Here is a 15,930-nt window from a genome sequence, read left to right as displayed (position 1 = left end):
AGGTACAACAACAGCATGGTGTTACAAATCTTGCCTTACGCAGGAAACAAAATGTGCTTTTTTTTTTTTTTTTTTCTTTCTTTTTCTGAGAGCATTGGGCCTTCATAAATCTACATATTCGTGCTTTTCCTTTACTTTGCCTGACCCTTATAGTTCTCATGAGAGGAGACACTGTTATAAGTGAACTATGGTTACTCTTATTGCTGGCTGCTTCTTGCTGCATCACAGCAATGATACTCTCTGGAACTATTTTCTCAGTGCAGGAACTACTTTTTTTTTTTACTGGATCTGTAGGAATCTATAGGGCCTTAAGTAACACAGAGACTACCTTGAAGTTGGAACACCTATCCAAAGTATGTAGGAGAGGGGAAGGAAATGCCTTTTCACCATGTAAACTGTTTCCACTGGGCAAGGAGGAGTGGCGGGTGGTGGTGTGTGTGTAGCAGAAACTGACCAGAATTATTAACTCTTACTGATAGCATTATTCAAGAGCCATTGTTTCTCTGGTACTTAGATTTGTGGGTGCCACTTCAGAAGGGTGGAGCAATCACTGGGGAAATGCCTCCCTCCTTCTGGTTGAGGAGGACATTGTCTAGCATGGCAGTGTTTTCTGCTTACCTGGTTGGTCCAGAGTGGCTGCTTTTCTAATGCGCTTTGAGAAGCCTGTTAGAGTTTCTGGGTTCTTCTGTCTTCAGAATCACTCCATCCTAATTTCTGTTGCTGATTGTACTCTGTTGGTCTGAACATGACAAAATTGCTCTTGTTTTTTGTTTTCTTTATCCTAGTGGCTTTTTTCTCTCCTACTATTTTTCTCTCTTCTGTGGGTTACCTGACTCCTGGTACCTATCGCTTTCTCACTCCCCAAACTTTGCTAGGATGGTTGCCTGTTGGTTAACCTACACATGCTGTTATAGGAACCCTGGTTGCTAGGTGTGACAGTTCAACAAAACAAAAAAGAGCTTACACCAGTGGGTATTTGTGCAGACTGTACCAAGGTGCTGCTTCTGCCAGTATGTATAATAGCAGCATCCACAAGAAAGGTGAGAAAATTGTCACAGCCTTCACTGTAGTTGTTGTCTATGCTCATGGAGCTTTGCTCAGTTAGTTAATTCTTTTTTTCCAGGAAGCTTTCAACCACAAGACTGTAGAATTCTATCTTTTCAGAAGCCCGCCTTTTGGTTTGGGAAGGCACACAGAGTAGTTTCCTTGTGCTAGAGGTTTTGTAGCCCATTGCCCAAGTTTCAACAAAGACTGCAAGTATAACAGACTTTATTTTTGGAACTGTAATGTGAAACTTTGACAGGGTACTATTCAGTATTGCTTACAGCTGTGTAAATCTGAAGGAAGAGAGATTTGAGAGAGGAAAAAGAAAAATATTTATGCTGACAGTGTTTTCTGCACCAATTAAGTGCTCAGGAAGAAGTTGATGTGACTTCAAAAAAAAAATTGAAATGTGATTTGTGGCATACTATGTAATGGAGCCTGAAATATCTGTAGCAGCTGATGTATTACAGTTTTTAAAGTTTTTATTTTTCCATCTGGATAAATATCTCATGTTTAATATCTTCTTGTTTTAAGTGGCTTTCAGTCTTCTGTCTTTACATCTATAATGGCATTCAAATAATACCAGGAAGGCTTTCCCCTTAGGGTATCTTCTGAGTGTGAAGGAGGAGCAGGAGGGCTACTCTATCTTTGAAAGCTGTCAGTATGTGTTACTGTAAACTCCTAGTAAACTATGTTTAACTAGGACTATTAAATTGATGTTTTCAGATGCTACAAAGCCTGCGTAAGGGAAGACATGTCAGCATAAGGTGATATACTGTTACTTTGAGGTTCTAAGTTGAAATGTTTAGTTTCTGCCTTAAAAGCTTTGTCTATCTGAAGCTACCTTTCAGTTTTGACCTATCATCTTAACTTTTTTTACAAGATATTTTCAAATCCCACTTTAACTATATGTCCTCTTGTTTCCTGCCAAGAGAAGCAAAATAAGTTCTGTTGCTGGAAGCGTATGGTGTTCAAGAACAACTCTGTAAAGGAGATTATTTTTCCTCCACTTTTATCATCCTTTTCCTTTTCCATTGACTGCGTAAAGTAAGTTGGGTAGTGATAGACAACCGCAGTAGGTGAGCAGGGACTTGGAGTCTTCCTTATTCTTGAAGTCACTGTGTGAGGTTAGTGCTAGCAAAGCAGGAGGAGAATGGTGAGGTAGTAGGAAAAACTTCTGTGTTCGTTGACTTGGAGATTAACCGACCTTGCATGTCCTCAGAAAGCTGACGTGCTGATCGTGCTGTGGAGAATATGGTAGCAGTTATTTTTCTGGATGTTTTGGATAGACCTGGTCATCTTTCTGGGATGACAGAAGGTGCTAAGTGCCCACCCATGACACTTTGCTAAAGAAGAGTAATATTGGTATTTCAGCCTTGTGCAGTTAATTGCAAGACACGCTTCAAATGATGTATATGAATAGTTTAAATTGCACCTGATACAGTGCAGTGAGCAGCTAGAAAGCAATTCTGAAAAGAGCACTCGTACTAGCCAACAATGACCCATGTGGCAGTGTGAAGTTTCCTTCAGGCAGCCAGTACTGAAAGAGCTCGAGCAACTTTCTGAAAAAGTCAGTCCTCGTGTATGAATTGCATCCTTCTATGAGTCTTCAGCAGAGACACTGTCAGTGTCCTGTGGTGTTGCTGAGATGTTATGGCACGTGACTGTAGTTGTGCATATCAGTGCAGCACTGGAAGTGTGTGAGTTTGTGCTGCAGGAGTTAGATGGTTTCTCAAGGTCAGCCTGTCTTTGTATTTGTTACCTGAACATCAGTTCTTTATAAAAGTTGTCATACAGCTGAAGAGGAAGAGAAGGCTTCTTGTTTCAAGCTCTCTAAAGACGTGCTTTTTGTCACCAGCTTGACTTGACAGGCTACTGCCATTTGTCAGAGAGCTCAAGCTGAGTACAATGGGGATTTCATGGAACTAAAAGCCTCTGCATTTAACTGAAACTTGAAGGTAAATGTTATACATTGGACCTGGTAAAACCTTCTGCTATGTAAGATTTCTGAATCCTATAGGGTAAACCTCGGTACTGTTTTAACATAATGAAACAGTTAACCACCCTCAGGGTTCTCAGTACATACTGTAAAGTGATCATGTTTTATTGCACGCTTTCCCACTGCCTGCCCTGACAATACAGATTTTTATTTTATTGCCATTACTTCTAATTTAAGTATTTATTTAAATTAAATTCATTAGAATTAGGCTTTTATTAGTATTAGGTTATGAATGCATGAAGGGCAATCTCTTGCCCTCTACATATGTAAATTTATCAGGATGGAATCCTCCAAATTTTCCATTCTCACAGCAATGGCTTAAAAGCTTGATGCCCAGGTAGAGACCAATAATAAGTCATATCCCTCAGGGGTCGGTACTGGGACTAGTACTGTTTAACATCTTTGTCATCAGTGATGTGGACAGTGGTATTCAGTGCATCCTCAGCAAGTTTGTGCATGACACCAAGCTGTGTGGTATGGTCAAAGTTCTGGAGAGAAGGGATGATGCCATCCAGGTGGAGCTGGATGGGCTTGAGAGGTGAGCCTATGTGAACCTCATAAAGTTTCCAGGACAAGTGCAAAGTGCTGCTGCTGGGTCAGGACAATCCCAAATGTGAATGCAGGTTGGATGGAGAAGGGATTGAGAGCAGCCCTTATGAGAATGACTTGGGCATGTTGGTGAATGAAAAACTAAGCATGAGCTGGCAGTGCAGGCTTACAGCCCAGAAGGCCAACCATTTTCTGGTCTGTGTCACAGGAAGTGTGGCCAGTAGGATATGTGAAAAAATATGTCCTACTATGCGTGTGCAGTTTTCTAATGATGTTTTCAAGGAAGTGTTGTTGCAGATTATTTACTCAAGTTTTGTTTGTTTTCAAATCTTTCTGTTAAATAGATGTTTTTCTCATTTTCAGTGTGTAAGGATCCTCCCTACAAAGTTGAAGAATCTGGGTATGCTGGTTTCATTTTGCCAATTGAGGTTTACTTCAAAAATAAGGTAAGGAATCACTTTTCATTTAAAAGAGAAAAAACAAACAAACAAAATAAAAACTATATGGAAGTCTTTTAAGATGTGTGTTTTAATTCATAAACACAGTTATAATTAATGTTTAAGGATGCATTTGTAACTGCTTTTAATTCAAAATCACTAATGTTTAGAAATATATAACTGTATTTAGTAGATAACTCTCTGAAGTTAGGATTACCTAATAAATTAAAGAAGATGAATTATTCAGTAGTTATTTAGAAAAACACATATTACTCAGAAGTAGACAGGCTTTAAATAATGCTTCAGAAAACTCAAAAGCCACTTTAAAATTTGAAGAAAGGAAGCTGATCTTGATCATGTTGATTTCATAATGAACCCATTGTTCTGTTGTAAGTATTGCTGATCTTTATAATTTGTTCACATTTTTGGTCTTTGATAGAGAATCTTTTAATCGTGTGTCCTAAGTCTTCATAAACATTCTTTTAGCTTATATGTGAACATTGATTCTACTCAACATTACCAGGGGGCATAGTTTAAAACGAAAATTAGTGTCATTCTACAATGCTTGCATTATTTTGATATCTCAAATTTAAGGTCTAAGTAAATACTGCACAGTAAATGCAGTCCTTTAGATAACAAATACAGAGATTTCATTGAATGTACATAATGGGTTCTGTGTTACTCTTAACTTGTTCAGATGAAAAGAATTGGACTTGGGTGGAATTAAAGAAGAGAAAGCTTGCCTGATATTAGACTTAATGAAAAAAATTAATAATTGCAATATTATAGGTTCATTTTGTATATCATGTGTTTTGGTGGACCTAGTATACTTCACATATGCTTCTAAGATACTTACCTAGTTATAACATCATTTTAATCAAGTCATTTTTTTACTACCTTTAATATGTCAAATGCTTGGTGAAAAGCTAAAAAAAAAAACAACAAGAAAACAGATGCATAATAAGACTTTTTGCTGGAACCTGGCTCACGTAATTTGGGTTAGAGTACAACTTTGTTAGCTCTGTGTGCTTTCAGATAGAAGTTCCAGTATTGTCTTTCACAGAAACTCTGTCGAGGTGTAAGGTGTAGATAATTCTGCTAAGGCACTTTCTAAGTTGTAGGTTTTGAAGTTAATTTTGAAATGTTCCCTGTATCAATCTGTGAGGAATAAAGCTCATTCTACCCACCCTATTTGCTGTTGGATAGGGAAATGGAACTGTCTCAAAGTTGACTGGCCTCTTCGGAATGCTTTTTAACTCTGTTTCAGATAGGAAAGCAGTTTGATTCATTACAAAAAATCAGATTTTATTAAAGAAAAGCAAACCCTTCTTTTTAGCTCATCTATTAAAAGCTCACCCCAGACGGACTAAGTCAGAAGACATTGATTCATTGAAGCATCTCTACAGAAAGCTTCCCACCCCACATTTCTTTCTCTGTTTTTCATTCAGACTTTTGATTGCCTTTGACTGTGGAGACCTGAGCGTCTCAGGAGTTCTCTTCAGGAGTTGTTGTTTAGACTGAAATCAAGAGGGCAGCAGTAATTACAACTCAGCTCACCCTCAAGCACCATGTAGAATTAGGAAGTTTGCAAACATCCCCGCCCCTATTTTGGTGTAATGGAATACAACAAGCAGCAGTTGAATTGTGAGTCAGCTAGCTAGTTGTAGCAGCTTACCGTTTCTGGGGCCAGTACAATCCAAAGGAAAAAAGTGGCATAAAATTTGAGCTGGCATTCCTGAGGCAAATTACTGCTTTCTGGTGGCTCAGCTACTCATCTTCCTTCAAGATACTTCCATACTTCCAAATATTCCAGAACTGAAGAATAGGATATAGAAGGAAGAAGAGGAGACAGAACATCATCACTTATTCAAGGTAGAAAACTTTCCTGGTTCATAAGGAACCCTAATGAATGGAGAGGGCAGGGGTACAAGATGCCACGTGGATCAGGGAGAAAATGCACCCCTTCCCAGGACTAAATAGAAACTGGTAGAAAATCTAATAGTCATTTCGCCCTGACAGAAAATGTTCCAAGGCCAAAAGGATTGTGGAAAGAACAAACGATCCTCTGCCAAAAATGTAATCATCATCATCATCATCAGGATATAGTTGTTAGCTGTTGAGATGAAGTCCTTGAAAAAAAGCTTTTAGGTTGAAAGACTTCTACTCTGGAAAACGCAGTCAGTTTAGAATAAGGTTCATAGACTGCACTATACTCTGCCTTCACTGTCAGGACTGTTTTGAAGTAATGGCAGTGCTAAAGGGAGTGCTTTGTTTAGTAAAAGTTTGACTTGAAATTATTGGTTTTGTCCATCTAACTTTCCACAGAGTTCTTTAAAGACTTCAGTTTGTAAATTCTTGTAACTCTGCTTTCATGATAAAGCTGCTGATACCAGCTGATTCCCTATAGCAACATGACCATTTTCTAAGCAGCCTGGGGAGTAAATCGCTTCCAATTTTTTTGCAAGAAATCATGTGTTCGTCTTTAATGATAAGAAATGTCTTCATCCATGGTAGCCTTTGAAAATGGTCGAAGAAGAAAAGAGCCCATATAAGGCAACTACTCTCTTCTGTTTTCAGAAATAAGCTACTGCAGGCCTTTTATCTCAGGTCTCTTTCTGTTGTCTCCACTCCAGGTTTAGAGATGGGATGCTGAGCCCTTGACTGCGCTTGAAAAATTTGACTTTTACAAGATTACTTTTAGAGATTTCTGTACTTCCTGTTCTTGGCATCCTTGGAATCCCGAATCAAAACAACATTTTTTAATGTGATTTTTTAAGCATTTGGTATTTCTGTCACTGAACAGAGCACATTTTGATCAGATACAGTGTGGGTTATATGCTGAGATTTTGCTGTTTCTTCCTCTTCTTGCCTTTTGGCTCCCTTTTTAGTAGCCTTTCCTGAATTTACCCTTTTACTTGTGTTCTGCCTAAAGACTGACATTGGTTTGGTGGCTTCTTTTGCACATCTGGATCCTTGGAGAAAGGGCTATTTAAAGTTGCTTTAAAAGAGCGCTTAAGTTATTATTTATTATTAAATAATAATTATTAATTTATTTCCAAACTTCTGGAACAGAACTTTGTAAATGTATAACACAAATTGTACTTAATATCTTTTCTCTGGTTTTAGCAGTCACTGTAGTGTAGTTTTATTTAGTCACTGTAGTGTCCTTTTTCAGCTGACAATTTCTCAGAACAGTGGAGCATTTTCTTCCAAGATAAATTTGCCTTTCCTGTTCTTTCTCTCTCCATATTGGTACAGGGAACATTCAGCTCCTTTTTTTTTTTTTTTTTTTAACTACCGTGGCAGAGATCTTTAAATGCTTGGAATCTGTGGTGGAATACTTGAATTCTATCTGACCACAATAGTTCAAAGCAAAGAAGTATCATTTATAAACAAACAGATACCATACATGGGAGTTCAAATACAGTTTGCTGCAACAGTCTCATTCTTAGCCTTTTTTCCAACTTTTTGGGATCTAAGGAAGAATTTGCATCTGAAAATTTACTGCAGTGTGGTCTTTACTACAGCTCAGAAATGATTGAGTGATGACTGAGTTAACTAGTGTAAATTGAATCATGTTATACATGTCTTTAGCCTATGCCAGACATGATGTAACACTTTCAACTAAGCCTTGTCAGGACAGCTTGAAGTCCATGCATTTTACCATGTGTTACTGTGGGCTGATAGGAGCTTCTCTGATTTACTGTAGCTCAGCTGATGGGCTGTGTAAGAAGGAATTCTCTCAGAACACAGAATGGTTTAAAACAACTTAATTTAATTTTAATTGACAGTCTTATGTAGCCCTTGTTTTCAATTTAGTTAGTTTTGGTGTTAGATCTTTCTGTCTGGTTATTTTCAACCCTCAGGAAGAACCTAAGAAAGTTCGATTTGACTATGACTTATTCCTGCACCTTGAAGGCCACCCACCTGTAAATCACCTCCGCTGTGAAAAGCTCACATTCAACAACCCGACAGAGGAATTCAGAAGAAAGCTGCTAAAGGCAGGAGGGGTGAGTCCTGCACCCGTGTCAAAAGCAATCACAATAAAGACGTTGCTGCTTATTGCTGGTGCATGATTAGTGTAATAGAGATTGACCTGGCAGTGAAACTAAATGAAGTGTCTTTGTTATTAACTTAGTAAAAGAGCTCAATGCTTGTTTTCAAGTTGAATGGGTGAACAAATGAGAATGTGCCTACCTCAAATACACAATTAGATAGTTGCATCTGATGCCTCTTAACACCCAAGTGATTCATATTTATTTCTGCAAAAGAGAGCTTAGGTTTTTATACATGAAGCATTGCTTGCTTGACACTCCATAGATGAAATACTGAAGGGCTATTTTGATGAGAGTAATAAGAGCATAAAGTTTTTCTCATATACTGAGAAATTATTTTATATAAAGCAGAATGAATTCAGTAGTTGTAGAACAAGTTAGAAACAGTAAGTATCAGTAAACATGCTGCATTTCATATAATATATATTACACAGTCTGAACCAGAAAATTAACCAATACTTGTTCACAATTTTTTAGAATTAGTGTGTACGTAAAAGCCCAAAGGAAGTTAGCCTCTTCAGAGGGAAGAAAGGGTCATACCTTTAGAAACATATTTATATGACATTTTGTCTGTTAGGGCTCTGCTGAATTTCACAAAATGGCAGGATCACTCATTCTGGCAGGAACCACAAGAGGTTCAGCCTGGGCTCAGGCTGGGCTGCTCAGGGCTTCACCCAGCCAGGACACGAAACCCCCAGGCCACAGAGGCCCAACCTGCCTGTGCCCCAGCTCCACAGCCGGGCTGTCCTGGTTAGGAAAAGGCTTCTCCTCGTTTCCAGCCTGAGCCCCTCGTGCCTCAGCCCGTGCCCTGCCTCCCACCCCCCCCACCAGGCACCGCTGGGCAGAGCCCGGCCGCGTCTCCTCTGTCCCTTCCAGCCGCCCCTTCTCCCAGCTGAACCAGCCCCACTCCGCAGCCTCACCTCATAGGGCAAGGCCTCCAGCACCACTGCCTTGGTGCCTCCCATCCTTTCTGCCTGTTTGTGTGTTTTTCCAGTACTCTGGAGCCCAGAAATGGGAGCAGCATCTAGAGCACCAAGCAGAGTGGACAGCTCCTGCTCTCACCTGCCTCTAGGGCCATGTCCTGGTCCCACCACCCCAGGCACTGCTTCTTAGGCACATGGCTGGCTCCAGCTCAGCTCACTGCCATCAGCACCCAGAGCTGTCCTCCAAAGCTTCTCTCCTTCCAAGGCTGTGTGGCTGCAGGACTTGGCATTTGTCCCATGTCTCATGAGAATTTTGTTAACTTGTTCTTCCAGCCTTGAGTGTCAGCTGCTTCCCTTCCCTAGTATGTTGATGAATAGGAGTATGTTCTGTCTCCTCCTGTGGGCCACAAGTAGAGACGTGCAAGCCTACATTTTGTGTACCTACATTAGACCAATGCTTATCTTTATAGTTTTGGGCAGTCAAAAGTATCAAAAATGGTTAGCCCTATTTAATGCTAATACACAACAGTAGGTTCTGGGCTCAAGATAAGAGGGAGCTAGTTTGTGAATATTCTGTCTGCTGAAGAGGATCTTTGAAACAAAGCAAAAGTAAGTAGTAGGTATAGTCTGAAAGACCGTGTTATCCTCTGGAGAAGAGAACTGTTACTACTATAGTGGTATTGAAATGGAAGCATGAGCTGTGCTTTGTGTTTGCATTTATTAGGTGTGAGAGGGTATCAGTGTCTGGATGGCATATTGTCTTTTTAGCATGTTTCCAAATAAAACATCAGGATTGTACTCTGGAAAACTTAATGAGCAACTGCTTTAATATTAATCATAATCAGGTCAGTTGTCAATGAACAAGTTTTACCCACAAGTGTAATAAATCTAAATGTATTCTGACAGGGACTTTGACAGAGTAGGATGAGTAAAAAGGAAAAAAAAAAAAAAGATAACACTAAACATCCCCTTTTATTGTTCATTTTATGTGCCTTCTAATTTTATGTTTCTTGAATTAACAAAGGCAAAAATGCTGCCTAATTGTAAACAATGAAATACAGGATGTTTTAATTGAAGTCTTTTCCTGAATGTATCAGCATTCTTAAAAGGTAATGATGTGAAGTTTTTTTTCTTCTGGAGGAGGCAAACTGTTTTTTTTTTTTATTATTATTATTATTTTTATTTCTCCAATCTGCTTCCAAGAAATGGTTCTCTTTCTTGAAGCTGTCATTCATTCACGCTTCTCTCTTTAGGTTTTCTGACCTAGGGGTATGTCCAACTGACTCAGGAGACATGAACTAATAACATTCTGTCAGTCTCAGTGTTATAGGTCTTCATGAAGGGCTTACATCTCCCAACATTGAAAGGTCCATTATACTTTTATGACATATTGTCCATGGGTTTTGGTTTAGTTGTTGAAAGCTAGCTCTCACTTCTAAGTGTAGGTAGAATAGACAGTTTAATGAATCCATGATACACTAACTTATCTGTAACTACAGTGCTTTAGGCTGAGAAAGGCAATTACAGGAAAATAAAATATAAGAATTTGCAGGTACTTAAGTATCAGTAATTAATACTGCTAGCTTACAACTGCCTCTAAGAAAAAGTAAGAGTAATGAGTCGCTGAATTTTCCTCAACCAGTGACAAGGCAGGCCAAATCAGGTTAATGTCCTTCAAAATGAATGAGGTACTATATTAATGCAAAATGTTGAATGGTAGCTTTAGGAAAAGCACTTGAAGGTGGAGGACTTCTGCTGACATGCTTATAAGTAATAGTGTAAACCACTTAATTTCTGTGCATCTCAAAACCCAGACCCCTCATTAGTTTTGTTCTCCAAGGAAAAGTTGGGAGATACAGTTCAACTGAAGTAGGCTACTAAACATGAATATTTATAGTTTTAAAGAACATTTTTATATAACAAAGACTACATCCTTCTGAAGGAAAAAGTGCAGGCTTTATATAAAATGTTATGTACCCAACACATCATTTAAATGTAAAACAAGGCATAAGTTTTAAGGAAGCAAGCTTAGAAGAACAGCTGTAGTTAGCGTTTACTCTTGGAAGTATTTGGCTTCACTCAGGAGCTGAACCTGGAATTTCTTTGCATGTTGCCTTTTTCAGAATAGTCTTGTCTAAGCATTTTAGTCCTGTCTAAACATTTATTTTTTACTGCAGAATTTTCTTGAGATGTCATTTGGATGTTCATGACTCTGCTCTTCACTCACACCACATACCTCATTGTATCCCAAATGCAAATTAGCAAGGAATATTTGCTACAGCCAATGTTCTTCTGTCTTTCAGAGTAATAGGCTATTTCTTAAAAGAAAAAAAAAAAAAGAGCACAGAGATTGCCAGTGCCTTCTTCTGGTTTCCTTTCACACCTTCTCCATATGTATCCTGTCCATTATGTGCCCAAAGGTCTGACTGGTTCTCTTGCAGCCCACTGAGAGAGTAAGAGTAACGTTTGGATATCCCAGGTAATTAAACTGCACAACTCTGCAGTGTTTCTATATCCACTACTGCTATACTACTACCCACTAAGCCAAGTATGATATTTAGAGTGGTGCCAGTCAGTAAGATAAACTCTGTGAAATATTTCTATCTTAGTGTTATATTTGGTATCACGAGAACTAAAGCATAAATGATCCCTCAGTCTTGATTAGTAGGAGGTTACCAAACTACAGGCTTTCAATGATAGAATTATTAGGGTTGAAAAAGATCTCCAACAAGATCTCCAAGATCATCTGGTCCAACCATCCCCCTATTACCACTGTCAGACACTAAACCATGTCCCTAAGCACCAGGTCCAACCTTTCCTAAAACACCCCCAGAGATGGTGACACCACCACTTACTTCCCTGAGCAACCCCTTCCAATGTCTGACTGCTCTTTCTCAGAAGAACCATCTCCTCATTTCCAACCTGAACCTCCCCTGGCACAACTTGAGGCCATTCCCTCTAGTCCTACCAGTAGTTATCTGCAAAGAGAGGCTGACCTGCAGCTCCCCACACCTTCCTTTCAGGTACCTGTAGAGAGCAATAAGGTCTCCCCTGAGCCTTCTCTTCTCCAGACTAAACAATCTCAGTTCCCTCAGTTGCTCTTCACAGGACTTGTGCTCCAGGCCCTTCACCAGCTTCGTAGCCCTTCTCTGGACATGCTCCAGGGCCTCGATGTCCTTCTTGTAGTGAAGGGCCCAAAGCTGAAAACAGTCCTTGAGGTGCAGCCTCACCAGAGCTGAGTACAAGAGGACGATCACCTCCCTGGCCCTGCTGGCTGCACTGTTCCTGATACAAGCCAGGATACCATTGGCCTTCTTGGCCGCCTGGGCACACTGCTGGCTCATGTTCAGGTGAGCATCAATTAGCATCCCCAGATCCTTTTCCTCTGCACAGCTTTCTAGCCATTCTGCCCCAAGCCTGTAGCATTGCATGGGGTTGTTGTGGCCAAAGTGCAGGACTCAGCACTTAGCCATGTAGAACCTCATCCCATTCCTATTGACCTGTCCTGTCCAGGTCCCTCTGCAGGGCCTTCCTATCCTCTGGCAGAGTGACGCTTCCCCCCAACTTGGTGAAATCTGCAAACTTGCTGAGGATGCACTTAGTTCCCTTGTCTAAATCATCAATGAAGACACAAAAGGGCATGGGCCCCAACACTGCCCCCTGGGCAGCACCACTCATGACCAGAATCTGAGAATTACTTTTTTAGCCTTATGGGAAGATTGGCTTCAGAAAATGTATTTCTGTACTCAGGGAGATAAATAGAAACCTTTGGCTCAATTTTACAGAGGCCATATCCAATTTGCAAAGTCCTTCATCAAGGTTTGCCATCTTCAGAAACATTTTTTACTTAATGAACTTTCCCCTATGCCCTGAGAAGTTTTTATTTATGCTTAGGTCTTTCTCTGCCTTTTACCTACATTCATTTGTTCTCATAAATGTTAACAAAAGTTTATGGAGAAAAAAAATATGGTTTCAAGAGTATACTGAGCAAATTCAGTCAAAATATTCAGTATAATTCTCTGTTCTCTTTCCATATCTACTGTAAATTACATTTCCCTTAGAAAATTTTATTTCCAGAGCAAACTTCAGAAATTCTTGCCTCTACTTTCAAAGCGTAGTACCCAATGATGAGAAACTAATACGTAATATGTTTCTATTTATGAGTCAAGAGGGAAGAAAGACATTAAACAGGGTGCATTTTTTTTAAAAAAAAGGTATCAGAGTAGAAATTCAGGTTTTCTGAAAAAAAAAAATCAAAACCACTGCTTTCTTTTTTTTCCTTTTTTTTTTTCCAAATCTTTTTGTTTTCACTCTGTTAAAGTTTAGAAATATCATTCCAATTACTCCAGAAACCTATGTAAAACATGTTTTAAAACGTGTTCTTTGTCCATATAATGAAGATGAAATCATGGGGATTTCCCTCTTCTTTCCCCTTCCTTTTTATTTGCAATTCTTCAGTGTCAGTTGGAAGAGTTGGCTTTTACCCAGAGCCAACTTCAGGTATAATGCTGCTCGAGGGAAGGGATTATCTTTAAGCTTGTGCTTTTCATAATTAGGTAATTGAGTTTTCTTAAACTATATATTGCTTTAGTTTCAAGCAAATAACTTAAAAGAATTCAAAAAGATTTTCTATTCCCTTTAGGCTGTAGGTTTTTGTTAATGGTATTATCATCATTTTTTGAATAGGAATAATAGTGGTTCAGGGAAATTATGTTTGTTGTTTCTCTTAGTGCTTTCAGTAGTGAATGAACTTGTTCTTCACCATGAAATGATGTGGGGTGGCAGCAGCCCAGGACCACACAAAGAAATTGGCTTATTCTGTATGCCAGACAAGTATAATTGCATTTTCAGTGCTGCAGAAATGTAATGGGCTATTTTGCCTGGAATTCTAACAGATACGTAATAGAACTGACTAAAAGTACGATTAAAATGTTTCAGCAGCGTGTTATGGAGAATTTTATCTACTTGTCTAAGACTGCTGTGTGGAGGTATTCCTGGATTACCAGCTAATTAAATGAAACATGAGGTAGCTTGGTGTGGACTCTTTTGAGGCAAGATTATTCCAGCTGTGATGGCCTTCTTGTATTGGAAAAGTAGGAGACAGATGAGCTTTTTGATAGTGCTTCATTCCCCTGCAGAAACTCTTATGTTCTTTGAGGAGATTGTCTTGATGTGGAACAACTGTGACAGCTCATGAATTTTTTTAACTGTGAGAATCTGTGTAGTATGGTAGGACTGATTAATGCATATCAGGAGTCACAGGATGCATGTTTGCAGAAATTATCAGTAAGAGAAGACCAGCTTCCATCGAACATTTTGAAGCCATTCTTCATGCTTTCTCTACTGGGATCTGAAAAGTGTTGTTTTGGAGTTTTGAAAAAAAAAATGTTTGTTGGATAGCTGGGTACTCCAAGTTGTTTAACATGTTGGTTGATAGCGCTTGTCTTGGTCAGGTCAATTTTTGTAGGGCAACTTGTGAATCAGAGGGCAACTTGTGAATCAGCTTGATGAAGCAGGTAGAATTGTTCCTTCCCAGCATGAATACCTGTTTTACCTACTGTGTTTTGGGAGAATTAACTTTTCCTTTGCCCTTGCCCTTTCAGTTAAAACAACTGGCAGACAAAGGTTTCAATTATTAGTCCAATAGCTGCAAGGTGGCAACGTGGATGTTTGGTGAACTAGAGGCCTGAAAGTACTGGGAGCAGATCTATTTGGATACTTGTCTGCATATAGTGGTTTATGACGTAGTGACGCACATGGCAGAAGGATATTATTTTTCTCTGGAATTTGATAGGAAGAGTGTTTAAAAAAGGAAAAATAACTATCTTGTATTTTTGCCTGTGATGGCAATGAGAATAAAAGATAGTTTATGTACACTCTTCCTTTTGCTCTGTGGTCAGAGATAATAACTCTAGTAGATAATATCAACAAGTTGTTAATATCATATTTGTATGCTCCACTAAGATTTAGCCTTGCATTGTTTTCATTTTTTATTGGACGTGTTATTAGGATGAGATCTTGTTAAACCTTATTTTTGATGTTAACTCTTTCCTATGTTAAGCTAAAACTTTTTTAAGGAATGGCTTACTAACAGTGGTATAGGAAATTTCCTAGTTACAGCATTAAAAAAAAAATAAAATTAAAGTAGTTTTCTCTTGCTCCAATTTATTATCCTGTGTTGAGGAGCTGCCTACACTGATGCTCCAGCTCTGCTTTCATGGAGGAAGTGAGATGGAATGTGTGTCTGACTTGGATTATTAAAATAACTCCCCTCTCAAAACTGTGCGTTAACTGCAGTCTATGGTGCTGCTGGAGTTGATAGTCCTTGGAGCAGGACAAGGAATAACATCAGTGGACATCTCTGTTTTCTCCTGGTTTTGCTCATTCATATCAGGTGGCTGTTCTATTAATCAGTGCTGGCATTGGTCTGTCTTTGTCTTGACCAGTATCCTCTGACCTGTGGTCATCACCTCTCCATATTTAGCAGATTTCAGGCTGGCTTTCTCGGGAGTTGGCTTCACTCACTAACTTTTTATATGTCTTATGAAATAACTTATCTACTCATCAGTACCCTTTTGGATCCTTGAAGTACCCTTTCTTGAGGTAGTCTATGCTGAGGATGCACGGAGCCACTGGGCCAGTCACGATGGGGTGCTTTTGCCACTCATTCCCAGTTAGACTCACTTCAGCTTCCAATACAGTTAGCTCTTGGGATCCCCCCGTCACTCCAGAGATAGAGATGAGTTCTGCCCCTTGGTGGCCTGACGGCATTAGGGTACACTGTGCGCCTGTGTCCACTAAAGCTTTATATTTCTGTGGTTCCGGTGTGCCAGGCCATCGAATCCACACAGTCCAGTAAATCCAGTTGTCCCTCTCCTCTACCTGGCCAGAGGCAGGGCCTCACTAGTCCTGGTTGGAGTATC

General features: G+C 39.4%; 1 protein-coding gene across 7 annotated transcripts in view; it reads left to right on the top strand.

The window, feature by feature from the left end:
• The window catches only part of MLLT3 (MLLT3 super elongation complex subunit), a 147,406-nt gene that overhangs the window by 64,179 nt on the left and 67,297 nt on the right, over positions 1–15,930 (top strand). For 5 of the 7 annotated variants that reach the window (XM_068666928.1, XM_068666927.1, XM_068666932.1 and 2 more), the window contains 2 exons: positions 3,956–4,038; positions 7,896–8,039. In XM_068666928.1, coding sequence (XP_068523029.1) covers positions 3,956–4,038; positions 7,896–8,039 — 227 coding nt within the window. The remainder of the gene's footprint in view (positions 1–3,955; positions 4,039–7,895; positions 8,040–15,930) is intronic. The other 2 variants (XM_068666930.1, XM_068666934.1) reach the window with 1 other exon arrangement.

Source organism: Anas acuta, chromosome Z, assembly GCF_963932015.1.
Source record: "Anas acuta chromosome Z, bAnaAcu1.1, whole genome shotgun sequence".
Taxonomy (NCBI): Eukaryota; Metazoa; Chordata; class Aves; order Anseriformes; family Anatidae; genus Anas; species Anas acuta.
This window is presented reverse-complemented; position numbering and strand designations above follow the sequence as displayed.